Source organism: Centruroides sculpturatus, unplaced genomic scaffold (assembly GCF_000671375.1).
Source record: "Centruroides sculpturatus isolate CEXI.00-Female unplaced genomic scaffold, Cexi_2.0 scaffold1495, whole genome shotgun sequence".
In the NCBI taxonomy this organism is placed as follows: Eukaryota; Metazoa; Arthropoda; class Arachnida; order Scorpiones; family Buthidae; genus Centruroides; species Centruroides sculpturatus.
This window is the reverse complement of record NW_019385682.1, coordinates 1-27,896: the sequence shown is the minus strand read 5'-3', so window position 1 is coordinate 27,896 and position 27,896 is coordinate 1. Positions and strand designations below refer to the sequence as shown.

The window sequence follows — 27,896 nt, the reverse complement described above, 5'->3', positions numbered from 1 at the left end:
GTGATATTTGATTTCTTTCTTTTTATTATTAATAAGCACTTTCTCTCTCTCTCTCTCTCTCTCCCTCTTTCCCTCTGTAAAGTTTAATCAAACGTACCGTTATAATTTACATAGAAACAATTTATTATTTAAATTAATACTTTTCTCACTTATGATTAATGGTGGTTCGTAAAGCGAATCGTCGGTTACTGAGATTGCTATCTTTCTTAAAGCGTGGTAAAGAGAAATTTGCACCATGGTCGTCACTTTAACAGGTGATTTATCATAATGTATGATAATGCTTACGTTTTCTTCGTGCATAATAAAGTCATTCACGTCTCGACAATGAAGGCATTGATGCTATTACGACGAGTTAAGTGAGAATAGCGAGGTTGCAACCTCTGTAATAACGCTTTGAAAATTCGATTTTAAAGGCTTTTTTTTTTAAAGGTTTAAGGATGATGCTTCTTAAAAATCTAGAACAGAGAGTATAAAACTTCATCTATTAATATAGCGCTTAATTATAATATTTAAAGAAAGTCAACGATCGAAGTATACATTATCATCTTAATAAGAGGGATTTTAGAACAGTCTTAGCCTTGATTTTTTGATTATATTGATAAAAATTCCCCCCTTCCATTCTACCAGATTGCTTAGTCATAGTTACAATATCCATTCATGTGATTAATGCAACTATTATTAACGATTGCAAATTGCGAAGGTTGGTATGTTTTATCAACCCACTAAGGGTAATTTCTGATCCTTATCCACCCATAGGATTATCATTTTAGTCTAATTTGTCTATCTGTATTATCTTTCAGTAAGTTTTATGAACTTTACAGTCCCAATTCCTAAGTAAGTTACGTTACTCCTAGTGAGGAATGGGTGTGTGTAAGTAAGGTTGTAAGGTGACCTATTCTACAGTAACTCCTTTCACCTTGGCCGTACCATTCACAAAAGGTTCCGCCCTCATACAATGCCAGTACGTAATTTACAGTACAGTTAATAAGATGGAGGAAAAAGAAACGAAAAAAAATAAAATTATAAAAGACAACTTGGCACAAGTTTATGATCTGATATTCTATTTACAAACGTGACAATACCGACCTTATACCGTCTGCTGCTGATTCAAATATAAAGTTTCATTGACAATACAATATTACGTGTTATAACTAGAGAAAAAAAGAAGAATTTATAGAGGAAAAATTTCATTTAAAAACACCATTTTTTAAATATTTTTATATAAATAAATTGTATTTTTTAAGTCTTACAATTATAATTGATTTATTAGAAGATTTCTTCTCAAGAAAAAGCGTTATTTTATGAACATTTAATTATATTTATCGAAGAATTTTTAATGGTATAATTAATAGATTGAGTGATTCGCTTCATAATAATAATAATAATTGTTAAAAAATTGTTTAATTTTATTGTAAATTTGTTCTGTTTTATGGACAAGAGATAACAAGTTTTTCACGCTTTATAATTTATTTAATTCTGTAAAGTTTTGTTGATATCATGTTGTATCAGGAAGATGTTTATATTTCGTTGGGTTTTTGCATAAAAAACCCTCAAATTTATACATAAACTAATTAAAATTAAGTAGAATTTTTTTTGTATCACACACACACTTAAAAAAAACAGAAGGGGAAAAAAGAAATTATTAGATCATCTTCACTCAATTGCTCAATTTTCACGCTCGAATAATAAAAAATGTACAGAATTTTGTGCAAATTATGATCCTTCCCTTCTTTTTTTCCGATTTTTATTCATATAAACTTTATTATTAAAGTTTTCTTTAATGTTTCTGGTTAATTACCATACTTTGAAACTGGAACATTATGGATATTCCGATTAATCTTTCCATGCTTCTAGATCAATTTCTGGTAAATTTCGACAGGGCAACACAGGGTTACTATAAGGAAAAATATATATATTTGTAGTAAATGGCATTGGAAAGGTAATTATTTAAAAAAAATAATAATAACGAACATAATTACAGTAGCACATGGTTTATAACGTTACTTGAAAGTTTATCTTATCTTAATGAAGGAGTTAAAAGCTACTTTTGAAAGCATTTCTTCTTGAATATTTTATACAGATAATATACAGGAACAAGCTAATTTTCCGGTTTAAATTACCGGAACAATATATTATCGATAGATTAATAACACTATAATATACTTAATGATACAAAATCACTACGCTCGAACAATATTTACAAAGGAAAACTGTATTTTAAACAATTATTCGACGGATAGAAGTACTTAAAAACCATTAAAGTAGTTAATTTTTTTTTATACATAGTTTAATGTTTAAACAATTTGTATAGTTTACAGAATGAGGAAGCAAATAGGTTAACTCTTAGTGTTTAATACTTTAATACTACTGTATTTATCGGAGTATAAAATGCACTTTTCTTCCATAAAATACTGTATGCCCGTCAATATATACAGTCGACCCCCCTATAACACTGTTGATAATTCCGTTTTATATGAATTCCATGTTGTACGAGTCACTTATATTTTACAAATACATGAACGGCTCATGTATTTGTAAAATATAAGTGATTCGTACAACATGGAATTCATATAAAACAGAATTATCAACAGTGTTATAGGGGGGTCGATTGGGTATATATATATAATTTTTTTAATGCCTTTTAATGGGGATGCGCATTATACGCCGATAAATGATAAAAATAGAATTTAGTTATGAATATTAATATATAAAATTCGTTAAAGTTTAAAAGAAAAACTTGTATTTTCCACTTATTTATTTATATTTTTGTGTTTTAATCTCACCTGAATGAAGGGAAAAGGAAGACATTTTCTTGTATGTCATCAACTTGGGTGTTACTGCATATAATTTTTGCTAGAGTCGTTTTGCGGATTTCTTGTAATTGTTCTATAACATTATATATACATTATAATCACGTATATAATCATTATAATCATCTATAGCAGTTAATGATGTTATAGATGATTATAAGTTACAAGAAATATAAACCTATATTTATAGATTGTAGTCTTATATATTTAAAAAAATTTTTCTTACGACGTGTAAAAGAACCGGTTTGTCCACCGTGTGTGAAAAAGTATCTATCGCCGAATTTTAATTTGTTAAACTGGAGACCTATTATGGTCGCAAATGTCGGTCCTATTACTCCACCATCGACGGGTGTTTCAGCTGTTCCTCCAGAAAATAAATCTATATCATCGACAGATCTAAATAGAAAAAAATAATATATATATAGGCCCTATATAATATTTAAATACCAAACTTTCAGTAAACACTTAAGCAAACCCAACGTTGGGCGCTTAATTTTACTTCTGCAGGACGTGCCCAAAGATTTTTATGGGAGAACCAAATTTTGAGTAAGTCGTAGGTGGGTGGGGGTTATAAATATTTTGTATATTCCAAATATAAGAAAAGTAGGTCTAAATCATTTATAAGGTGTGTCAAATATGACCTTTGACCTCTATTCTTTTTAAATTTTGGCAATTTAAATTGCATACAATTATTAAGGGGGGAAATTTGATAAACACTAAATCAAAAGGATTCATAAAATAATAATTATATAATTAATTTTACGTCTCTTCACACGTAAAATTTCACAAAAGTAAATTTTCTGCTAAACAGTAATTATATGCATAAGTATATAATTTTAATAACAATTAGCATTGTATACTTATGAGCATATTTGAATATACCATTGTTTATTCACGTTTACGTAAATTCATAAATAAAATTAGTACAAGTCGACCCCCCTATAACACTGTTGATTATTCCGTTTTATATGAATTCCATGTTATACGAGTCACTTAGATTTTACAAATACGTGTGCCGGGCTGTGAACGGCTCACGTATTTGTAAAATCTAAGTGACTCGTACAACATGGAATTCATATAAAACGGAATAATCAACAGTGTTTTAGGAGGGTCGACTTGTATGTGGTTGTATGCTAATTTAATGAGATATTTGAACGTCTTTAAATGAATGAATGAGATTAATAATAGACGAGGATACCGAAGAAAAATGTCTGAATTCAACTGCTGTTATGGGGCCCCCTATTTCAAATTTGTCCAGGCCCCACGAAGCTATAACGCGCCACTTGTCAATGGGGACATTTAACTCGAGAGTCGAACACGAAGGCTTTCTTTTATGTCGGTTACAAACTTGTAAATTTCAATCATTTTAATTCTTAAATTTAGTTTCGAAAGTCGAACAATTAATAATATTCATTATACACTAGGTTTAATTTTACAAAGACTGCCATCTAGCGAAAACATTTATTATTATTTTTGTAACTTTTCCTGTTCGATTTCTCTTGTTTAAATGGAGAAATTATAACGTAATAATTGCTAAAATTAACTTTGATGCGTTAATATTTTACGTATCTTAAATAAAAATGGCGACGACCTTCTTTCGGTGTAATATTCTAGTTACACTTCATCGATCGTCACTTCTGACGTAACTTATGTGGAACATATGAAATCTCCGTTTGAAATATTAGCATTGTCAAATGTTCTATTTGTCATATGACAATACGAAAAAAAAATTAAATCTGTAAATAGTAATAATTCCTCACTCTAGAACTAAATATTTAAAAAAATCTAGAACAATTTTTACGAGTCTCGAATATTTCCTTATAGTATTTTGGCGTAAATGTGTGCCTCACATTATACCTGCCACGTTTAATATGGAGCCAGGGATGTAGTTAAAAAGGGGAAGAGAGCATTAAAATCCACGTTATTCTTTTAGTAGTAACTAAAATACTTTACTAAGAATTTTTTACATAAAATTAGCATTAAATTACTTACTCGTATGCATTCTGGAATCCTTTAATAGCGTTGGATGACATAACAACCCTCAAATCGTTGAAGTTTCTCACTCTTACACCGAAAGCGTGTCTGAGATATGCTGTATAACTCGGTATACCGTGTTCTCTTCCTCTTAACACGTTGAGAGATGCTAAATCCAAGCCTGTGTTATTACCTCTTCTTCTATAAAGAAAATTAGTTACATCGGGTACCATAAACGGATCAAATTTCTGAGCTGGTTGACTTGGTATTCCTCTCATCAAAGGATCTATTAAACCGGAGTATAAATCGAAAGGAAAGAAGAAATTATCTCTTAAATCAATAGAAGATTTTCTTCCTGAAGATGCAATGGTTTCGAATATCGTATCGATGAGGCTATGGCCAAATCTATAAGCGGCCGTGGAGAATTCGTGTAGTAAACTTGGATTGATGCTTGGATCGTACATGGTGTAACCATCCTCGGTTATCGGTATATTATAAAAATTTGAATATTCGGAACCTAAAACAGCGGGAAGATATTCGTTCCATGTGACCATTTGCAACTTGGCTCCAACAATTTTCCTGAAATTAAAAAGTAATGATGTTATTCATTTATGAGGTCTTTTTAACTTCTTTTCTCTTATAAAATACTAATAAAACTGTCGTAAAACATACCAAAAAGTCAGTTAACTGATTTAGTTTTTAAAAAAATAAAATAAAAGCTGCTTTAAATGAGATCCTGCATGTACAATATGTTTACTGAATACACATATAACCCGCACTCCTTTCAAATTACTTTTTAACACAGATAACACAGAGATTATTTATTAATATACATGTATATTAGAATTTAGACTGTAATTATCAATTTTATACTACGTATTTAATTCAGAATTAAATAAATTTAGTATTATTTACTGTATCGATGAGAATTATACAGTCGACCCCCCTATAACACTGTTGATAATTCCGTTTTATATGAATTCCATGTTATACGAGTCACTTAGATTTTACAAATACGTGTGCTGGGCTTTGAACGGCACACGTGTTTGTAAAATCTAAGTGACTCATACAACATGGAATTCATATAAAACGGAATTATCAACAGTGTTATAGGGGGGTCGACTGTAGATGAAAGATAAATGCATATCGTATCTACCGTGAATTATCATTGAATAAGTTATTTCTTAAATAAGAGCATAAAAAATTACACCAGGAACTCAAATCATTAAATTTTTTAACGTGTTTATTTTAAAAATTTTCCTAAATCGTAAAAACATTTACAAATATTTATTTTCGATGATAAATGTTGTATGAATCTATCATTATTTTCCATTTATATTTTATAAATATCCCATTAGAAAATATTCTTACATAAGGAAGTTTTTAAATATATATATAGTGTTTATCACTTAAATATATATATTTTTTTAATTTAAAAATAATAATAAATCGTATTTTGAATAGACATTACCCTAATTCTCATAGCCTTTTATAGAAAATTCAAATAAAAATATGGCATACCAGTGGCTGCAGTGGCGCGTTATCCTATAGGCAAAAGGGGTCCCACACTCTTTTATAAGAAAATATTTCCCTAAAAAATTCTCCCGAAGAAAAATTTTTGAAGCCAATATTGTACTTGGGGTACCATAATTCAAATTTGCTTGGGCCCCATGAAGCTATAACACTCAACTGAGTGGCCGAGCGGATAAAAACCGCTTAACATAGATGGATTCGAGTCTCGAAAACGGACTGGCCACGTGGAGTTTTCCAGATATTTTTTTCACGTTTGTAACACCTAAATAGGTGCCAATTTTCCATAAAAGTCCTCTAGAAAAACATCCCCCTCGACAGATTGTTGTATGCAAACAAACAAGTCAAATAAAAATCTATTTTAAATTTTGTTTTTTGGAATTTTAATTGTTTTTTTTCAAGCTTTGAGAGGGGAGGAAAAACTATAAATTTTTATAATAAAATTTCTTACCACAATGCATTATTTTCCTGAAATTTTCCTTCTTCCTTTTCCTACATTCATTAATATCTAAAATTGTTTTAAAGTATATATATACCTTGCTTCCTGATAAATTCTTTCTCCAGACCATCGAGGATTTATACTTTTTAATCCTTCAGCAATTCTGTTATGCTCTCTAGCCATAATTGTATGTAAAGTGGTTAATCCTGGTTGTTGATTCACTCTTGGATCACCTAAAATACACTTTAATCATTACTAAATCTAATAAATCCATTCGAATCATAATGGTATTACGTATACCTGATCTAAAACACAGCATATTATCTTCGGGTATACTGCACTGATCTGAATCGGGAGTGGCACTGGGTGGTAGAAGTTCACCATGTTGTCTATTCATCACCGTTCTCAGTTTACCTAATTAAAGTGTATTTTAATACTAGATACACTCAATAATAAGGTTAGTGATCTGACTTACCATCACCACTGTTAGTTCGTAGCTCTCTACTAGTATTCAAATTAGTTCCATATATATGGCTACCATCTATAAAGGAAGATACTTCATTTGTCTGTTGTCGAGGTCCTGAAATATAAAGAAATATATTTAAACTAAACGATTACAGCTTAGAGCATCGCGTTATTAGTCTACATTGGCGATATTCTTTAAGAATCTTTTATTAACACGAAACTTACCAAGTACACAATTAGGACACATAGCGGATCTGACGAAATTAATGCAATTTTGATTAAATTTCGAATAGAATGGATCGTCTCTTCTAGTTACGATAGGAAGACATTGAGGGTGAGTACTGTTTTGCAATGGACAACATTGAATCATTCCATTATCAACTGGAAAAAGAAATAAAGATTTTATAATATATTTTTATATTCAATATACAGAGATTTAACAAATTAAAATAAAAAAACTAACCAGTTCTACTGATGGGTGTTAATGTAATATCATGATCGATAAATTGCCCAAAAGACATGAGCATCATAGTGTATCCTTCAGCAGAACGATCTCTGTAGCGATGAATAGCTAGAGATATATCCCTAGGAGGTGGTAACTGTTTTCCACTTTGAGAAACACGAGGTAGAGATATACCTGGAATTTAGAAATAGATTTACTAGAACAAAAATCTAGTATGGACAAGTAATAATCTTCACTAACCGTCAGCATATTGTGGTGGTAAAATTCTTCTAAAACAAGTGAAACTCATCCCCCAAGAAGGATTTCTTAAGTTGTTACAGCTTCCATCGAAAGTTCTAAATCTACTACTTTCACATCGCGGTTGGAATTGATTAAAGCATCGTTGTACCAATGGCCTTGCAGTAGTTTGGCTCAGATCTAATTGTGATAGGCCAAATATGATTTCGTCCGGAGATAAATTGAATCTGAATGAGAAAAAAAACCCTATAGCAATTGTAGATAAAAAGATATTATTATTGTATTTATAAATTATATATTTACCGATCTGCTAGAACTTTTGTAATTTCTTCAAATTGCTCTCTGATTTCTTCGAGAGTTATGGCTCTTGGAAAAGTCATCAAGAAGAGTTGATGTCTGCTCTCAGCAGGATGCAGACGGGCAGAAAGTGTTCTACCTATAGTAAAAAATCGTGTTAATTATAATATATAGTATTTTTTTTCTTTTTAATTTTTAAAAATATCATAAAATAATTTTTTTCTCTTTTAAATTTGGATAAATGAGAATCTTTTTACAGGTGAATAAAATATAGAATAAAATTTAAAATTAATAAAATTAGGGAGAATATATAACGATTATTTTCTTTAAAAAATCGCATTTATTGTCACAGGATATACATGTATTTCCTTTAAATACCAAAGGAAGGTTTGATATCTGATTTTTCTCAGGAAAGAATGAGCAGATTTAATAAAAGAAAAGGAAAAAAACAGGATAAATTATAATGTTTTAACAATTGAAAAAATTAGAGCTGTTTTGTGTAACATAATCCTCAAATTATAACAGTACTATTTGAATATTGTAAGATTTTATTTTCACTTATCTTAATAAAAATAAACATAAAATCATTATAAATTGTTATAACAAGTTTTTAAATTTTTAGCTATATTTTATCTATTTTTTTAAATAAAAATATAGATGATAATTTGAAATTCATTCATATATTCAATACTGTAATTCAGATAATAACTTTATCATCAGAGAAAACATTTTAAATGCTTTGTAAGTTTGTTTCTTTTTTATTGTTGTATTGCTCTAATTAAATCTAAAATAAAATATATTTTTCCACTTTATAACTGTAAAGTTTTCTCTAACATTTATAATTGTTAATTATCCATAAATGTTTTAGTTTTATATTTGTTTTTTATATAATATATGTTTGTAGGATAGAGATAAAAATAGAGAGACGAGATAAACGAGCTTTCTATTTGTTTAGCTCGTCTTTCACCAATTTATGCAATTACTTTCCAGTTAAATTGTCCTACATTGAAGTTACCTTACAAAAAACTTGCGTGTTTAAAGAATATAAATAGAAAACTTCACGTAATCACCTTGAATAACTAAATTCCTTTCTATCTCTCTTCTTCCAGATATAATAGATGAAGCTTGATCCACTGCATCATTAATGATATCAGTAGAGATAGTTGGTACGTCAACACTTGGTCTAGGGACTGGAGGTAGTCTTCGTGGAGACACCTGACTTTCTGACTTCCAAAATAACACCAGAAAGCAAACACTTCCAAACACCAATCTAAAAAAAAAAAATTACATTAATTTATAAAAATTTGCATCCATTTTTAAGATTGGAAAGTTTCCGAATTACCTCATGAAGTTAAGAGATACACCCTTTTTGTCCCATATTTACCAATTAATCATGATCTTGACCCACAAAATAATTAATTTTTCGTGAACTTTTCGTTAATAGATCTCGGACAAAATACCTTATAAAGGCTTATAAAATAAATTAGATGACAAGTATGACCTACCAAAACTTGTATATATTTAAAGTCGAAATAAACTTTAGTTAACATTAAGGTTTTGACCCTATTTTTAGGTAATAAATCTCGAATAAAGATTAATTAGTTGATTTAGAAAGTGTGTATAGGTCTACTTACTTGATCATTTCTAAACTTTAATAGAATGAACCGATAGTAACTGTGGAGAAGTCTTAAATACTCGAGTGAAGATCACGCAACGAAATTTCTTGGAAATATTCTGGATGTTGTACAGTACATGCCCGGGAATAATTTCCCTACGTCAGTCATTATGCAATTTCTCAACCCGGCTGGACAACTTCGCCTTGCATCCTGACATTTTCGACCATAATTTATATCATTTTAATTCGGCATAGTTATTTCAAATGTGATTTTCCCACAGATGACACGAGGCATGAATACGGAATTAGTTATTTATTATAAAAAGCTCAAGGTTGGTAACAATTTTATAAGTTTAATGGTGATTAAACGCATACCCCCCACTCATCTAACGAATCTTTTTTATATTAAAATTCCCCATTTATGAATTTTTTTTTGAATTAATATTATTATTTAGTTATATGAATTTATTATGAAACGAATTGAGGAAATTTTTTTTGGATTTTTTAAACTCATCCTTTGAAAAGTTTGCGTGTTACTTATAGAAGATCACGTGTTGTATTTTATTTATTATTCATTCAAGGTTATCACCCGGGTTTTCAATAACACAAGCAAACAGGTTTTTAATTCAGTAAGTGAAATTTTTCTTCTGTAATTTATTTATTATAATGTAAGGAATTTTCTTGATTATTTCTTCTTAGATAAAAATCATTAATTTCGATTTCGATTCTGTAAAAAAAAAGAATTTTATTTTTCTCTGGAGGATTTTTATATCTATCAATTCTTTTACTCATCAAAGATCATTATAGACAGACAAAGTATGTTCCTTCGTGCGAAACTCGTTATACGTAATTCTACAACAGACAGATGAAATATATCGATTTTAAATGGTTATTTGTAAGTTTAAGGAAAGATTTTTAAAAATATTTTACTTAAAAACATAGAAAATAATCGTGTTTTGAACGAATATATAACAATCTTTTTAGTATTTTCCCTCTCAAAATCAAATACAGTATAAAGAATTTTTGATTAGTCGATGTTTTTTTTTGTTTGTTTTTCGAGACTTTAAAACATTGAAAATAGATTAAGAATCGTTTTCGAAAGATTTAACCATTAGAAACAATAATAGAGAGTAATTTATGTTAATGTAACTGTTTTAAATCGATCGATGGTATGCTTGATTTTGTCTGGAAGTGCATTCTATTATCCGTAATTACTCGTTATTAGTTTAAAAAAATAGCTTAAATTTAGCACTTAAAAACAGCATTTAAGATTTAAATTGACTTAAATTAACCTTTTAAGTGTTCTTTTAGTGTTTACTACTCCAGAAGAATTTTGTAAGAAACAATTTATCTAAATTGAAAATACTGAAAAAAAAAACCGAAAATAGAATGTAATTTAATGGAAAAGATTAAAATATCATTTGTCCGTGTTGAAATCGTATTTTTTCTATTGATTAATTTAGGCTAACAAGCCATGGATTGGCCATTTGTGTATTCAGATGAGGCACCTGATACCTCTCCTAAATAATTGCTTTGAACGAAATTCGAATAAAATAACAATAATTTTTATTATTTAAAAGTTGGGTAAACTAATAATACTTTTTAAAAAATCTTTCCGGTGTGGGTACTGAAGAAGGCTTTTTTTTTTTTTTTTTTTTTTAAAGCAAGACCTTCATGGACTCGGCCAGGCCCACAATAAGGCATAGGAGTGTTGAGGGATGGAACCCGATATATTAACATTCTACAAACGTAGTCAACGTTTGATTTTCCTCTATAAAATATTAACGCTGTTTTCCGTTTGACTTCCTTACAGATGTCTTCATCAAATTGCTTCTTCAGTTTGGGGAACACATGAAAGTCCTGAAATATCAAATCACAAGTATTGATAGAATAGGAAAAGTTATAATATATTCAAGAAATTCACACTATCTTGAGCAATAAGCTGTGAACTTTTTATGCAACAGAAAAACTTCCTTTTGACACAACACTAAGGTTTTTGTGTCGAACACATTCCTTAAATTTCATCAAGGTAACCTATATGTTAATAACTAACGGACTGAATAATGTGCCGTGAGTTTATTTCCATGAATTCTGTATAATCTTCATTGCTAAATCGACACATTTCACATATACTTGACGTACTAAATGCCTTTATTAAATGGTAGGGACAGGAGCAAAGTACTGGCACCAGATTAGCTAGGGATTCTTACTTTTTTGAAGTTCTCTAGTAGTTCATAATTTTTCAAAGCTATTTTTCCAAAAACTCATCAAATGTGTGGCTATATCTTCTGACTTGCGACATATAAGCGAATTAGGCATACATTCCATCGGCAAGTCCTTATACGAATACAATTTGCCTAGTACAGGAGCTAAAAACGTCAAATTATGCTATTTTATTCCATTGATCACGTCGGTTTGTGTTCAGATAAGAAATAATTACAAAATAAAAACAGCAAATCTATAATTATCGTATTAAACTATAATTTCTAGTTATCTAATGATGTTTATAAAATATTAACGCGTACAACGATAACTTAATAATAATAATACAGTATCAAGGTCAAAATAATTATAGTTTTTACGCTTAGACTAACAATAGATAAGAAAAGTAGCACATTAACACTTTCCTCCTCCCATATTTGAATAAACTAACTCATTGTTTCAATATTTTTGCTGTAAGAAATACATACCAGTGTAAAATTGAACACTGATCGCGGGTTCACGCTTCACAGCGGGCTAGTCGCGTGGAGTTTTCAGAGTTTTCTTCATTTGTGTAATACCTAAATAGGTGGCAATTTTCCCGTAGAAATTCCTCCCGCCCTTGGCAGTGCACCCATGTGTTTCGTTACCTTATTTTATCAATTCTACAATAGGAAATTAGTTTTCAATACAATTTTATTATCGTAGAGTAGAAAAGCTAAACGATCTAAGTATCAAAATATATACAGAAATGATCTATGTGCCAAGGCCAATGCACTGTTACACGATTGAAGAACAAATCCTTTTCGTTTTCATTTTAATAAGCATCAATAGATGCTTAGATCCCCATTTAATAATGAAGTATAAAGGGTAGAAAGTCCCGCCATCTGTAGTACAGAATCTGTACTACAAATCCTAACTTGCTATCTGTAATACTAATCTAGTGATTCTTTATGGAAACATCACATATTACCAGTATAACCAAATTACCTATCCTTACCCTATATAAAATTTATTAAAATGTTGATGTAATTATCTATAGGAAAATACAAGACTAAGATAAATATAAAAGAATAAAATATCTTATGCATAATGAGAGGAAAATACTTCATGTATTCAGATGTTCTATAAAAGCATCCTCCGGAATATCTGATAAAATGAGAATCTTTTAAAGATATAATCACAGACGTTTCAAACAATTTGTTCCAGTTGTTAACACGTTTTTTTTTTTTTTCTGTATAAATTTATATTCAGTGTTTCAGTTATACTTGAATTGATTATCTAAATATCATATCAGAACTGACTAAAATATTTTAATTATTATTAAATTACAGCTTTAAAAATGGTTTCATTCGTTTTCTTAATTATTTATTTACTTGTAATTCAATACAGCTCTCGAGAAATTTAAAAAATAAACACTAGAGTAGCTTTTTTTTGGTCTTAACCTTCTTCGTTGTCAAGTCATTTCCATTAAAATCGTCCCGGTTCCTTAAGCAGTTATCTTTCATCTCTCAATTGGTCCTATTGAGAGACGTCTCCTGGGATTTTTGGTATAATGATACATCTTTTATTCTTTAGGATCTGCTTCTATTAATAATAGTATAAGCCGCCGACAAACTTCACTAACATCATTTGCTTTCATCTCTATATTTTCAGATTGAGATAGGGTCTGACAAACTATTTTAAAATAATATTAACGAAATTTAAGCTTAGAAATCCTAAAGTAATCACTCTACTATAAACCTATGTAAACAGGAATCCATGAAATCGATTATTTTATCTGGTTTCCGTTTTATTCAAAGTTCCGTCTTAGACAGGTTTTATTGTATTACAAAAATATTGAATAGATTCGTATAAAATCAAGTAAATATTGTTGTACAGGTGAAGATAAAATTCGATATAGGCAATTTTCACTCGAAAGTTTCTAATTTAAGCTATAATTTTTCCTTGTTATCGATACTATAACAATTAGAAAATGTGTATAAAATGATATTTTAATTTTCAGCAGTAAATTATTTTCATCAAATTTCTATTCACTATATCCCCGTATAACACGGTAGTTACGTTCCAAAATATTGCAGTGTTATGCGAATCAAAGAGCTAGGTACGAAAAGGAGGGTTAGGTTCCAAAAATTAAAAAACATGCTACTATATTTTCATAATTAAGATAAATATCTTTATTAAAATTTTCTTAAGTGATACATATTAATATATATTAAACAATGTTTGCTTTGTCATCACTAAAAGCACTATTAACCGAGAGCGTTTTATTTTTGGCAAGTTATCGTTATCCTCTGAGTATTTTTCTGCATTATTTTCAGATTCATGCTTTACCTTTTGCAAAAAGTGTATGTAATTTTAGATTGCTTGCTTCTAGTTAAAAGATCTTTTATAAATTTCCTTATATGGTGCTAAGCACTTATGGAATAACATCCGACAACACAGAAGCAGAAGCGTCGAGATATGGCAAAATTGAAACAATTTTCGCGAAGGATCATGTCTATGGAGACGAGAAAAGAAAATTTACACACTGAAGTACTAATAGTTCACGAAAATTATTATTTTCGTGAACTATTAGTACTTAAGTATGTAAAAATTTATTACATTTCATGTTGTACGAGGGAGGGTTTTATCCATTTCTCGAACCGTGTCAGAGTGAATCCGTGCTATAGAAGTGCCGCGTTATACGGGGGTTACCTTTATTGTTTCTAGTGTTCACAAAACGGAGAATTAAAACATTTCTAATAAATATAAAATAAGGGTGAATTGATATGCAGGAAAGCTACTTAAAAGGTGCAGCCTACTCTGGGTGATTTGGGATAGAATCCGAACGGGCCGAAAAACCCCAGGAATTTTTCGAGGTGATCCATCCTGTTTCGATTACATTATAAATCTAATAGATAAATAAATATACTAAATCTGTAATATTCAATCATGGAATTACTGACTAACTTATAATAGAATTTTTGTTTTAATAGGCCTACAGAAATTTCTGAAAATTAATACCGAGGAAAAAAACGTTTTAATTTAGAGTTCAGAGAAAAGTTTGCAGATTTTACATGCAATCAATCAGTTTTCTTCTTTGAAATCAGTTGATCACCTTGAACTCACAGTAATCGTCAAGACAGTTTTAAATCCAAATTTAAATGCTCTAGCCTATACTAGGTTCCTTTACATTGTGAAATATAGTTACAGTATTACCGATATAAGCGATCTTGATTACTAAATATCTTTAATTATAATCGTTTATATGATTTTTAGACCTCCATTGTGGGCATGAAAAAACTCAATGTTTGGTTTTTATTTGGTTATGCAACGCGACACGTGGACAATCTGCCAAGGGAAATACCAACCGGAAAGACTTTCTACGGAAAACTGGCCCCTATTTGAGTGTTTCTAACGTAAATAAAACCCAGTAAATTCCACCTGGCCAGTCCGTTGGCGAGGAGTACATTTCAATTGTAACTTGCTATATTCACAACCAAAAGATTAATAGAAGTCAACTAATTACACTTCATTTTTCTTCTAGTACATGAATGCTTATTGGTTAACTTCTAACTCTTAATATCTTGGTTCTGAATACGGCAATAAAGCCATTTTATTCCAACTAGACAGTGTATGTATGTACTGTATACAGTATTACGCACAAAAACGGTTTCCATCTTGTGAGAACAGAGGGTCTACATCCATCGGGGATTCGACCAGACGCACTGAACGAGTGTCAGGTGAGTATATCTAACACCTAAACAGAGTTCTTCCGGGAAATACCTACCTCTTGGCAAATCATCCATGTGTTGTGTTGTATTATCATCTTCCATCAATCCAATTCAGTCCTAACGGGGCGATACCAAAGTAATCCGTGACTAAATGGGTCAGGATTACCACTTTGAGGGTCTGGAATCTAGCCAACATCCAAGAATTTTTCGTGAGAGGGTGTCATCACTCGCAACGGGAGCGCCGAGTCGGGCCAAACGTAAACGGGAAAAGGACACTTAGTGCTCATAGGGCGGAAAGATGTTTGGTTTTATTCGATTAAGGCCAAGCTACACATGGGCGATCTGCCGATGAAAACTTATAGAAAACTGGCCCATATTTAGGAGTTACTGAAGAAAACCGGAAAACTCCACTTGGCCAGGCGCAAAACCACGACCAACTACCAGTGTTTAGTGGTGTTATGTACTCGGCCACTGATGGGTCACGTAAAGAGTAAACCCTCCTGAAAAATTCGAGCCGACCCGTCGGATGAATACAAGGTCACATATACTATCTTATCTAATAATTGTCATTATTTGACACAACAAAAATTAACATGTTAAAACAACTGGATGAGATTTGGTATGCACAAAACTTTTTCTAGTACAGTATTTTATAAATAAAAAGATATTGCACGTGATTGTTAAAAGTAGTTCAATTGAAATTTGATAAGATTAGTTTTTGATGTAAAAATTATGCAAATTCTTCAAATATTTATGAAAATATTTTTTTAATAAAAAAATCTACATTTATTACTTCAAAGTTAAGATATTTACAATCTATTTTAAAATTTTAAAAAAATACTTTTCCAAATGATTATACATTTTNACAGCATTAAATAAAAATCATTGGTCATTGATTGTCAAAGAATTATTAAAGATGTAAGGATACAAATGTAGTTAGTAACTTGCAGTTGTATCATCATATCTACAATACTGGACATAAAAATTTTGTTGTGTAAGGCTATTAAGTTGATTTGAGACGTACTGTACTAAAAAAGTTGAAAATAGCCTGAATCAAAAAAAAATATTGTATGCTGATTCAGAAAAATGATTTTTCACAAGTCTGGCAACACTGTTTCAAAATATGCATACTCATGTTATATTTGTTTAAAGATTTGATAAAAATAGAAAATGCCAATGAAATCAAAAGTTTGAGATGCCTGAAAGAATTCCAAAGTCAGAAGGAGCTTGACAGCCAAATGACTCAGATGCTTCAACCTGATTTATAATGAAGTTTTAAATTATTAAATTTTGTGGAACCAAAGTATTGAATTGCATTATCTTATTTCTAATACATCAAGAACAAACGAGCAATGATTGTAGGGCAAACAATATGTTATTTTTGAGTTAATTTAATGTTAATTATTAATCTAATCATGTATCACAAGATGGTGGTCTATCTGCTTACTGTTAGGAAAGTTAGTTTAATCAACTAAATTATTAGCCTGAATATCCAGCTTACAGGTATTTGGATATTAGAAAATTAAAACAAGCTTTCATGCAAAGTCCAAAAAATGTATGATGCATAAATACAATCATCTACAAGAAGCACTAAAATTCTTCTCATATAATTATAAAAATATCAAACAATAAATTTAAACTATTTCCATAAACTCGCATAATATAAAAACTATGTATTTAATATTCTTATATATATGAACTGGTTATAATAGTATAGAAAAACCATTATAACAGAAACAGCTACAATAGAGTCCTGCTTGTCTGAACACTGCTAATCCAAACATGTTTCAATTGGTGAATAGGAAATTTTTTAGCTTGCAAAATATACATTTTTTGTATTTTCCAGTTGAATTTAAATAGTATTAACAGTACAAAAAGATTTAAAATTCCACAACAAAAAAAATTGTATTTTATTATAGTACTGTATTTAATACTGTACAAAATTAATAAATCAGTGTTTGACATGGCCTATTAAAACAGCAGATCTATACTGTACTTACACACAAAAAGAGAAACAAAAGTCATTGGTGGTGTTGGATCTATATAAACTGGACCTGTTTTACTGTTTCCGCATTATTTCAATTATTCGGATAATCTGAAAATCTGTTAATTCGAACAGGGCTTGGTCCCAATTAGTTCAGACTAGCGGGACTACTGTACTAAAATAAAACAGAATTCAAAGTTTCTCTCAATCAAAAGAGGATTCATGTCAGAATTATGGTAGATTACATGCAGCATATTCTCTTCCAGCATTAATACAGGTACAATTGGATATCATTCCCAGACATTCCAGTCAAGCATAAAAGTAATAATAATAATAGTAGTAAGTTTCCCAAGGATATAAAACACTTTTATAACACCATATAAGTAATATATATGTATATGTTGTAATCAAATATTAAGGCAGAGCATAGTAACTATTAGATAAGATTATCTACAACAACTAAATTCTTGACTTATATAAAATAATATCATATAGGATTAGTATTTGTTAAAGTTCAAATCAAATATTTTAACACACATCAAAATGCTGTAAAAATTGATAGAAATATTATAATCCAGCTGAAATTAACTTTTTTTCTTTCAAACTTAACTAAGTTGATACCGTTCAATAATTGTGACTATTTCATAATTTTCATTCTACACCATCTGGGTCTTACAGTTGCTTTATATCAACTTTATTCTTCCAACCTCATCTATGAAACATTTTAATTCTAACAAAATAAAAATCTTTGATTCTTAAACACTATGTAGTGTAATAAATTCAAACACTTGGCCTTCTATCACCTTTATTTAGTTCAGTTGAATAAAAATCAGGTTTAAAATAGAAATCAATTACTCTTTTTTCAAACAATGCAAACATGTGAGAAGCAAACTGATTGGCTATATTAAAACTTAATGACCACTTATGTTTTCAGATATTTTGCTTTGTCATGAATACTAAGATATCATATTTTATTCATAAAACATATAGAATGGATATTATATAAAGGCAAGTTTCTAGTAATTTTACAATATCATATCATAGATATTATGTTTTATGTTAAAAAACATTTGAGAATCTGATCCCTAAATTATAAGTTTAGCCATGTTTAACTACAAGCTATTGTTACTTAGAGCATTTAAAGCCCTTTACAACAGTTAGTGTTTTTCAGGTCCGAGTACTCGGACTCGTAGAGTCCTTTCATTTACTCTGACTTGATATAAAACTTGATAAGGCCGAATCCAAACTTTGTATATTTTAACAGCATTAAATAGAAATCATTGGTCATTGATTGTCAAAGAATTATTAAAGATGTAAGGATACAAATGTAGTTAGTAACTTGCAGTTGTATCATCATATCTACAATACTGGACATAAAAATTTTGTTGTGTAAGGCTATTAAGTTGATTTGAGACGTACTGTACTAAAAAAGTTGAAAATAGCCTGAATCAAAAAAAAATATTGTATGCTGATTCAGAAAAATGGTTTTTCACAAGTCTGCTAACACTGTTTCAAAATATGCATACTCATGTTATATTTGTTTATTTAAAGATTTGATAAAAATAGAAAATGCCAATGAAATCAAAAGTTTGAGATGCCTGAAAGAATTCCAAAGTCAGAAGGAGCTTGACAGCCAAATGACTGAGGCAGTTAAGGTGTAATCCTACCACTCTGGAGACTTAGGTTCTAGTCTGGGACAATCAATTCCCTAGGAATTTTTCATGTGTGATCTGCCCTGCATAAGTTGGAGCCTGTTCCTCACATAGCCAACCCTGGGCCTGGCCTTTGTCCTTTTAGTGCAACAAGGAAGAAAGTCAAAAAAACAAACTATGTTAAACAATATATTTTTTAATCTATCTATGCATATATACAGTAAATTTTCTAAATATTTAATTAATTTATTTCTGTTTAAGATAATAGTGATTCATTTTAAACACATTTGAGACAGTTACGAAACAGCATTGTCCTCAATAACTTTTATAGACCAGTAACAACGAACATTTAATGAAAAGTAACGTTTTTGACCGTAAACCAGAGTTGTCATCAGGTTTTTTTTAACTAGTAAGATTCAAACATGGAATGAATGGAACAACAAGTTTAAAAATTATTTAAAACTGCAGAACAATTTAAATGTGTGTAGATAACTTTTAGCTGTGCATGTTACCATAGTGATAGAAATATCTCTATACCATAAACAATAATTAAGATATAAACAAAGGTATAGCAAAGATGCTAAATGCTAGTGTTGCCTGTTTTTTCATAACAATACCTCCATGAATAGGAGACCTTAATGGAATCCTTTGAATTAATGCAGTTGCCTATTAGACTGGCTTTGTAATGTTGTTACTGGTCTATAAAGGTTATTGAGGTGTATTATACTTTCCAGTAATTCAGTAATAAGTTGTTTTATTAAACTGTATTGTCACCGACAATAATAATTTAGTGATTAAATTAAAGAGGATATGCATATGCAAAACAGGATATGAATTTTAATTAGTTAATTGTATAAAATCTCAATGTATAGGCCTAAATAAAAAGTAAGAAAAATATTTTAATTTGAACCTTGTTAAAATTATATTAGATTCTTTAGTCTCTATGATACATTCAAACATCAAAGTTCAATAAAAGCAAACAAATACATAGTATTTAAACAGATTGAAATCTAGACTTGACTTCTTAAATCTCAAAAATAGATTTGCCAAACCCTAACAACAATATTACATTTAAAAATAACTGTCACACAGTTTTATTGGTATGTGCAATTACTGATGAGACTAAAAATGAAAAATTTTTGAGTGCTCTGCCTAGATTCAATCCCAGGTCCCAGGGTCAGCAGGCTGATACCTTTATGGGGCTGGCCAGATGTCTGAGGAAATAGCAGTTTAGAACATTGTAAGTATGGATTGTTTTAAGGCAGATGAACACACTATATTTTAATGCTAAAATAAAGTCTAATTTTGTCTCATTTTATAGTTAACACAAAATTTGCTTTAACAATAGTTCCTTGTATTATATGAGTAGGTTACATAAATTACATAAGTTTTACCGAGATATATTTGAAATGAAAATATAAACTTTCAAAAAAATTCTTTTTCTTACCTCTGTCTGATAATCCACAACCAAAATTTCTGAAGACATCTAGCAATTTAACTAAGACATAAAATCTTGATAGAATAGAAATAATGCCTGGAAGATTATAGGATAATAAATATATTTTAACTGACACTAAGAATAATTTTAAAACAAAAACATTAAGAATTAAAAAAAGTAATTCTGAAAATTATTAAAAATTTAATATATATTTATTCAAAATAAATTTATCACTTGAATAATATTACATCATAGCAGAACAAAGTACAGCTATTTCAATTTTCAATACATTAGCAAAACAGTTCACTGACAATCAAAATTTTCCTATTGATTAAAATAAATAAATTTTAATTTTAACTTTTTTTCCAATCTTTAGTTCATGCTACAGTCTACATATTGTAGAATAATGTCCAATTAAAGTTTATGTAACAATAATTTGTATATAAAAACATTTTAATTCACTGATGAAACAGTGTATGATGTTAACATTTTCACAATACTATTCTTTTTAAAGTTCAAACATTAGCTTTTCAGCAGATGAAATGTAATTTTTTGTTATCTATTGCATACTGCATGGAAGCTTTTCTTTACATTGTTAAAACTCAATGAACAGTGTCTAAGACAGGTAGTAAGCTCTGGTTCCTGCTAAGATGCCAAATATATGAAATTTAACTTTTTCTCAGTTTTTGTTTTATCTCTAAATTATAAGAATGTAAATTCATATTGGATCATTTGTTTTTAAAGCTAATAGATGATAATTTAATCTGACAATTAACACAGTCTTACAACTTCATATCTATTTAAAAGATTTTAAAAAATAAAAATTATAATTTACTCTTCTTTTATGCTCAAATGGAGGACTGAAGTCTCAGTTTAAAAATCAACATAAATGCTTTGAATCAATCATCTATAAAACTATTTTACCATTAATTCACTAACTAAATAGATTGTACAATTTGAATTGATGTTGGTGCATTGGATTATTAATAATTAAAAATTTAAGAATTAACATCTTTACATGTATTTTAAAAAATTATAATAAATTATTTAATAAACTAAATCTTACCAGAACCAAGTTCTGAATAATTCAATGATGCTTCATATGATGTGCAATTCTTTGATAGGCAATTAAATGCCATGAACTGTAAAATAGTGTGATTTATTTAATTAAATAAAATATTTCACAAACTGATTAAAGAAAATGTTAAATATAATGAAAAAAAGTTACTTTGTAAGTTACCCATACGGGCAGTGCCATACTTCCATATACAAATAAGTACACTAAAACTGGTTTCTCATGTGTGATCTATTAAAAAAATATATATGTAAATATATACATATAAATAATTATTTCAAATTTATCATAAATTAATTCCTAAATAAAACAAATAAAGACAGAAAAATTCTTTTGTTGAAGAAAAGCAAATAGATTATAAATTACAAAGCAATATTATGACCAATCCAAATTAATTATGAAAATGGTAATTGAATAATTTGATTTTCTAAATAAAGTCTATAGTATGATAAACATAGAATTAACTTCTCTAACAAGAAAATCTATTAAAATATATACAATTGAAATTATGAATAATCACTAATATATTGAACTTTATGAAAATTAAACTTCACAAAGTTTTTGTATGATAAGTGATTATACATTGTACATAATCACTAACAGAATACAAATACAATATGTATAACAGAAATAACATAATTTATAAAACAAACTTAATTTAAAAATGAAAATACTCATTGCTTTCATGCAGCCTAGTACAAAACTATGTTCATTAATACACTTGTTCTGAGATTTATTTCAGCCTAAACACAAGGCATAGCTTTCATAATGCAGTTGACTAAACATTTAGGATTTTTAGAATGTTCTACAGCACTCTAAACACTTAATTACAACACATGCAGCATAATTAAAAATTACTGGCTGTCAGCTAGAATCTGAGATATTAGTATAGATTTTTTCCAGACACCAATTACTTCAAAAAACTGCCAACTTCATTCACCAAAACACAATAAAATTGTCCAAATAACAAGTTAAATCATGTATAAAAATAATAATTATAATATGTCAAACAATTGCTGAATTAAATCAGGCTACTTTACCACTATTTTTAACTTTAGATATAACCATCTTTGGTTATTTATGGTGCCAACTGAGGATGATTTCAGTGCCCACATCCTATAATTACTAAAGCACTCAGCTGGCATGGTGTATATACATTTAGGATATATATAAACATACTAAATCCTGATAGTTTAGTAATATGCAAAACGATTGCCAGATTAAATTGGATTACTTTACCATTATTATTTATGTATATATACACCATGCCAGAGTTAAGCAATGGTTGGCTGAGTGCCATAGTAGATGATTACACGATGTGGGCACTGAAGTCATCCAAAGTCAGTGTATAAGTGACAGAGGATGGTTATATCTAAATTAAATATGTCTGGAAGGGAAGATCTTATAGCAGTCTGANACCGGATATACGTCACTCTCGTCTAAGTTCGACTTGGGAATTTTTTTGTTCAATAATAAATGTGAATTATTCTTCCTGGAAAAAATAAGACATTCCCTGAAAATAAGACCTAGCGCACTTTTCAGAGCAAAAATTAATATAAGACACTGTCTTATTTTCAGGGAAACACGGTAGGTATAACCATCTTTGGTTATATATGGTGCCAACTGAGGATGATTCCAGTGCCCACATCCTATAGTTACTAAAGCACTCAGCTGGCATGGTGTATATACATTTAGGATATATAAACATACTAAATCCTGATAGTTTAGTAATATGCCAAATGATTGTCAGATTAAATTGGATTACTTTACCATTATTATTTATGTATATATACACCATGCCAGAGTTAAGCAATGGTTGCTGAGTGCCATAGTAGATGATTACACAATGTGGGCACTGAAGTCATCCCAAGTCAGTGCTATAAGTGACAGAGGATGGTTATATCTAAATTAAATATGTCTGGAAGGGAAGATCTTATAGCAGTCTGAAAGTGTAACTGGCAATGCATCCATACAGTAAACGAGGTCGCAGGTTCGAGTCCCACTACAGACCAATTCTTTTCTTTCAGAATATTCTAAATTATTTAATAAATATTAATTTAATTATAATTATTAAATTTAATAAGAAATGGCACCTAATGCCCATCTCTTAGTACCAAATTATTTAAAATCCTATTAAAAATAATAGCAGTAAAGTAGCCCATTTAGTCTAACAATTGTTTAGCATATTACTGAAATATCAGGCTTTGGGATGTTTATATATGTGTATTACAAAAACAGTTTTCCTGATCTATCTATCGTTATAATTAAAAATAATAAACCCAGTTGTATATTCATAATAATTCATTAACTTAATATAATAAAGTTACTTATTTAAAAAAAATGACTAAATATATTTCAAAATTTAATTTTAACTCCTATTTTATTTTCATTTTTTTTAAAAATTTAATCATCAATATGTTCATAAAATTACATTTAAAAAAAATGTGAAATTATTTTGTATTACAACTAAAAATCAATTTCTAAGATTAAAAAAACATTATTGAAAAAATACTCACCCCGCAAGAAAGAATTATCCAGAATACAAGAGCGTAAGATAATATAATTACAAATGCAACATAACTTTTTACAGAAAATTTGTATACTTCATTAATTGAAAATATTCCAACAACAACCTATTAAAATAGACAAATTTCCATAAATAAAAAATTATCAATTATTTTATTCAATAAATGATATATTTTCTGAAATAAGAAATAAAACTCTTGAAATGCACTAGAAATAAATCATCATATTCAATAATTATGATTTAAATCAAAATAAAATCCTATATATTACACAATATTAAACTCTAATATCTGATATGCTTTTAACTGTATTGTTAACATATCTGAGTGATGGTGGCAACTGACTATTAATCTACAATGTAACAGTTTTAGCCAAAATTATCTACTACTACATTTTCTCCCCTCAAAAATTAATTCCCCATGATATCAGAAATTGATAATTAAATTTTATTCCTTAAATTATAAAAAGGAATTTAACACTTATGATTCATTACATACAAATGTATTTTGTAATAAATATTGATTAGATTTTGGAAAGATTATGAATACCGTATTTTCTTGCATGTAAGACGAGGTTTTTATTCATTTTTCACTGCTTCAAAAACCTAGATTGTCCTATACGCATGAGCAAAGGATTCTTTTCGTTTTTGCAATAATTTTTGTAAACTGTGTACTGTATTTGCATTTTATTGGATTCTCTCCTTCTGGTGTTTAAAAACAAAAGTATTTTAGCTGGGTCATTTGAATTGTTCTCATGTATTGTCAGGATTAAAGATGAATAGCAATAGGAAAAGCAAGATTCAAAAGCAAAACTTTTGAATTGAATTCCAAAATTACACGGGAGCCCAATATAAGTTTTAATTCATTCCGACATAAAAACATGATTATTTGGAAATCAGAATTTGGAGAAACTCATAAGTTTAATTGATGAAGAGTGAATTTGACTGTTAAGAATTGGCAAAAAAGGGCTCCCAATTGTGCAGCTTTATGTCAACAAATGATGTAGAATTTACAAGATTTTTCCTTAAAGTTTAAAATGCTAGTAATTTTTGAGGGAACAATGTGTGCATTTACGTGCATTTGATATTTTATTTGTGATTAAACGAAATAAAATTAGAATTGTATGAATAAATCTAATTTTTTTTATTTTGATCTTTAAAGTCACACCTCGTTTTATATGCAAGATCGTCTTATATGCAAGTAAATACGATATATATTGAAACCTATCTAAATGCTGGAACAAACTAAAAAAAACCTATAAGTGCTACAAATATAATGTTAGAGAAACATCTATATGTAGATAATATTTAAAGGAATTTTTCGTATTGAGAAGATAAGTAGAAAATTATAAAATCATGCTGTCAGAAGAATACTGTATTGATTAAAGCCATTACACAAAAACAATAAAAACATTAAGAACAAAATTTAGATTAAGCAAACACATGAAGTATGTTATTGAATAAAACATCTTTCTAAATGTAATAATTGTCCACAAGGTCTCAATTGTAAGTGGTCATAATACAAATTTGAGATCATCCCATAATCTCAACAACAGTGTTTATATTTCATAATTTTTCTTCAAGTAGACAGTAATTGAAAGAGTTCTTTTAGTATCTGAAATATTATTATTTAAATATAGAAATTTTTGAATGATTGCCTTAAAATACAAAAGTTTATTTTTATTTTAGACTGTTTACAAGCATGTAGCCAATCAAATGATCTCTACAACATTTATCAAATGGTGATGATAACCTGTGATTCAAATTAATTTTATTTATGTAGTAGTATTTAACATTAATTGAAAAAAGGAATTCCTTTAATGATCTGTCATAATTTACTAAGTTGAATCAATTTATCATTGCAATAAAANTGTGCATTTATGTGCATTTGATATTTTATTTGTGATTAAATGAAATAAAATTAGAATTGTATGAATAAATTTAATTTTTTTTATTTTGATCTTTAAAGTCACACCTCGTTTTATATGCAAGATCATCTTATATGCAAGTAAATACGATATATATTGAAACCTATCTAAATGCTGGAACAAACTAAAAAAAACCTGTAAGTGCTACAAATATAATGTTAGAGAAACATCTATATGTAGATAATATTTAAAGGAATTTTTCATATTGAGAAGATAAGTAGAAAATTATAAAATCATGCTGTCAGAAGAATACTGTATTGATTAAAGCCATTACACAAAAACAATAAAAACATTAAGAACAAAATTTAGATTAAGCAAACACATGAAGTATGTTATTGAATAAAACATCTTTCTAAATGTAATAATTGTCCACAAGGTCTCAATTGTAAGTGGTCATAATACAAATTTGAGATCATCCCATAATCTCAACAACAGTGTTTATATTTCATAATTTTTCTTCAAGTAGACAGTAATTGAAAGAGTTCTTTTAGTATCTGAAATATTATTATTTAAATATAGAAATTTTTGAATGATTGCCTTAAAATACAAAAGTTTATTTTTATTTTAGACTGTTTACAAGCATGTAGCCAATCAAATGATCTCTACAACATTTATCAAATGGTGATGATAACCTGTGATTCAAATTAATTTTATTTATGTAGTAGTATTTAACATTAATTGAAAAAAGGAATTCCTTTAATGGTCTGTCATAATTTACTAAGTTGAATCAATTTATCATTGCAATAAAACCTGAAATGGAACCTTGCCTAAATAAAAAAAGTCACTTCACTCAATTTCTTCTATGTTAAATTTTACTATAAGTCAACCTATTCAATGTGGAAACAGATGTTTTGGGTACAAAAAATGTAATTTAATCTAGATGAAGTGAAAAATTAAGAGCATACTCTCTATACATAATAGTCATCCAGAGCATAAAGTGTATTTTGAGAATGATTTCAAACCTTGTCATCAGGTCGTTGTTAAGGTCTTTGTTAATACTAATCTTTGTTGCAATTAATCACAAACAGAAATGAATAATTTTAACAATCAAGAACATTCAGGATTTGAATGAGTTTCTGAGAATGGAGTTGTAGAGAACAAACAATAGATATAATCTATGAAAATAGTGAGAATAAGGTAATGCAGATGGCAATACACCTTGTACAAAGTAATCTGTAACTAACTAGTACAGAGTATTTGAAAACAAGTTGATTGATATGTTGATAATTAGAGGTTAAAGTAAATGATTAATTAAAATACTAAAATTCCTGGAGAAGTCAATAACTTGGTCTCTGCTTTACTGTATGTGACTAGAATTTCTAACAGTAGGGGAAAGACACTAGTTCTTGGTACTCAAATTGGTTTGGTCAGTGTTTTGTGAGCTCAATAATCCCATCTGAGAGGTATTCTAATGCCTAGTACAAGTTCTTTGAAACAAAAATTTCTTGTAATCAAATAGTTCTCAATTCTTGTATTTTAATACTCCAACTTTAGCTGAATCACTTTGGAATAATTTGGATTAAGCCTAATAATAAAGTTCACTTTTATTT

At 28.9% G+C, this 27,896-nt stretch overlaps 1 protein-coding gene and 1 long non-coding RNA gene across 2 annotated transcripts; both read right to left on the bottom strand.

Moving 5' to 3' along the window:
• Nucleotides 1-1,382: 1,382 nt before the first annotated feature.
• LOC111641158 (chorion peroxidase-like) lies at nt 1,383-9,978 on the bottom strand. The gene is made up of 13 exons (XM_023387284.1): nt 9,850-9,978; nt 9,286-9,485; nt 8,222-8,354; nt 7,922-8,145; nt 7,682-7,855; nt 7,444-7,599; nt 7,229-7,333; nt 7,054-7,167; nt 6,851-6,986; nt 4,803-5,363; nt 3,037-3,206; nt 2,784-2,886; nt 1,383-1,894 (listed from the first exon to the last, which is right to left on the bottom strand). The coding sequence occupies exons 1-13, from the start codon at nt 9,855-9,857 to the stop codon at nt 1,834-1,836; spliced, it is 2,145 nt and encodes a 714-aa protein (XP_023243052.1). The 5' UTR covers nt 9,858-9,978; the 3' UTR covers nt 1,383-1,833.
• Nucleotides 9,979-18,507: 8,529 nt separating this feature from the next.
• On the bottom strand, nt 18,508-24,567 carry LOC111641168. Its single transcript, XR_002759364.1, has 4 exons — nt 24,411-24,567; nt 22,048-22,125; nt 21,886-21,961; nt 18,508-20,915 (listed from the first exon to the last, which is right to left on the bottom strand). It is a non-coding gene; the product is annotated as an uncharacterized LOC111641168 (long non-coding RNA).
• Between the last annotated feature and the right edge of the window lie 3,329 nt (nt 24,568-27,896).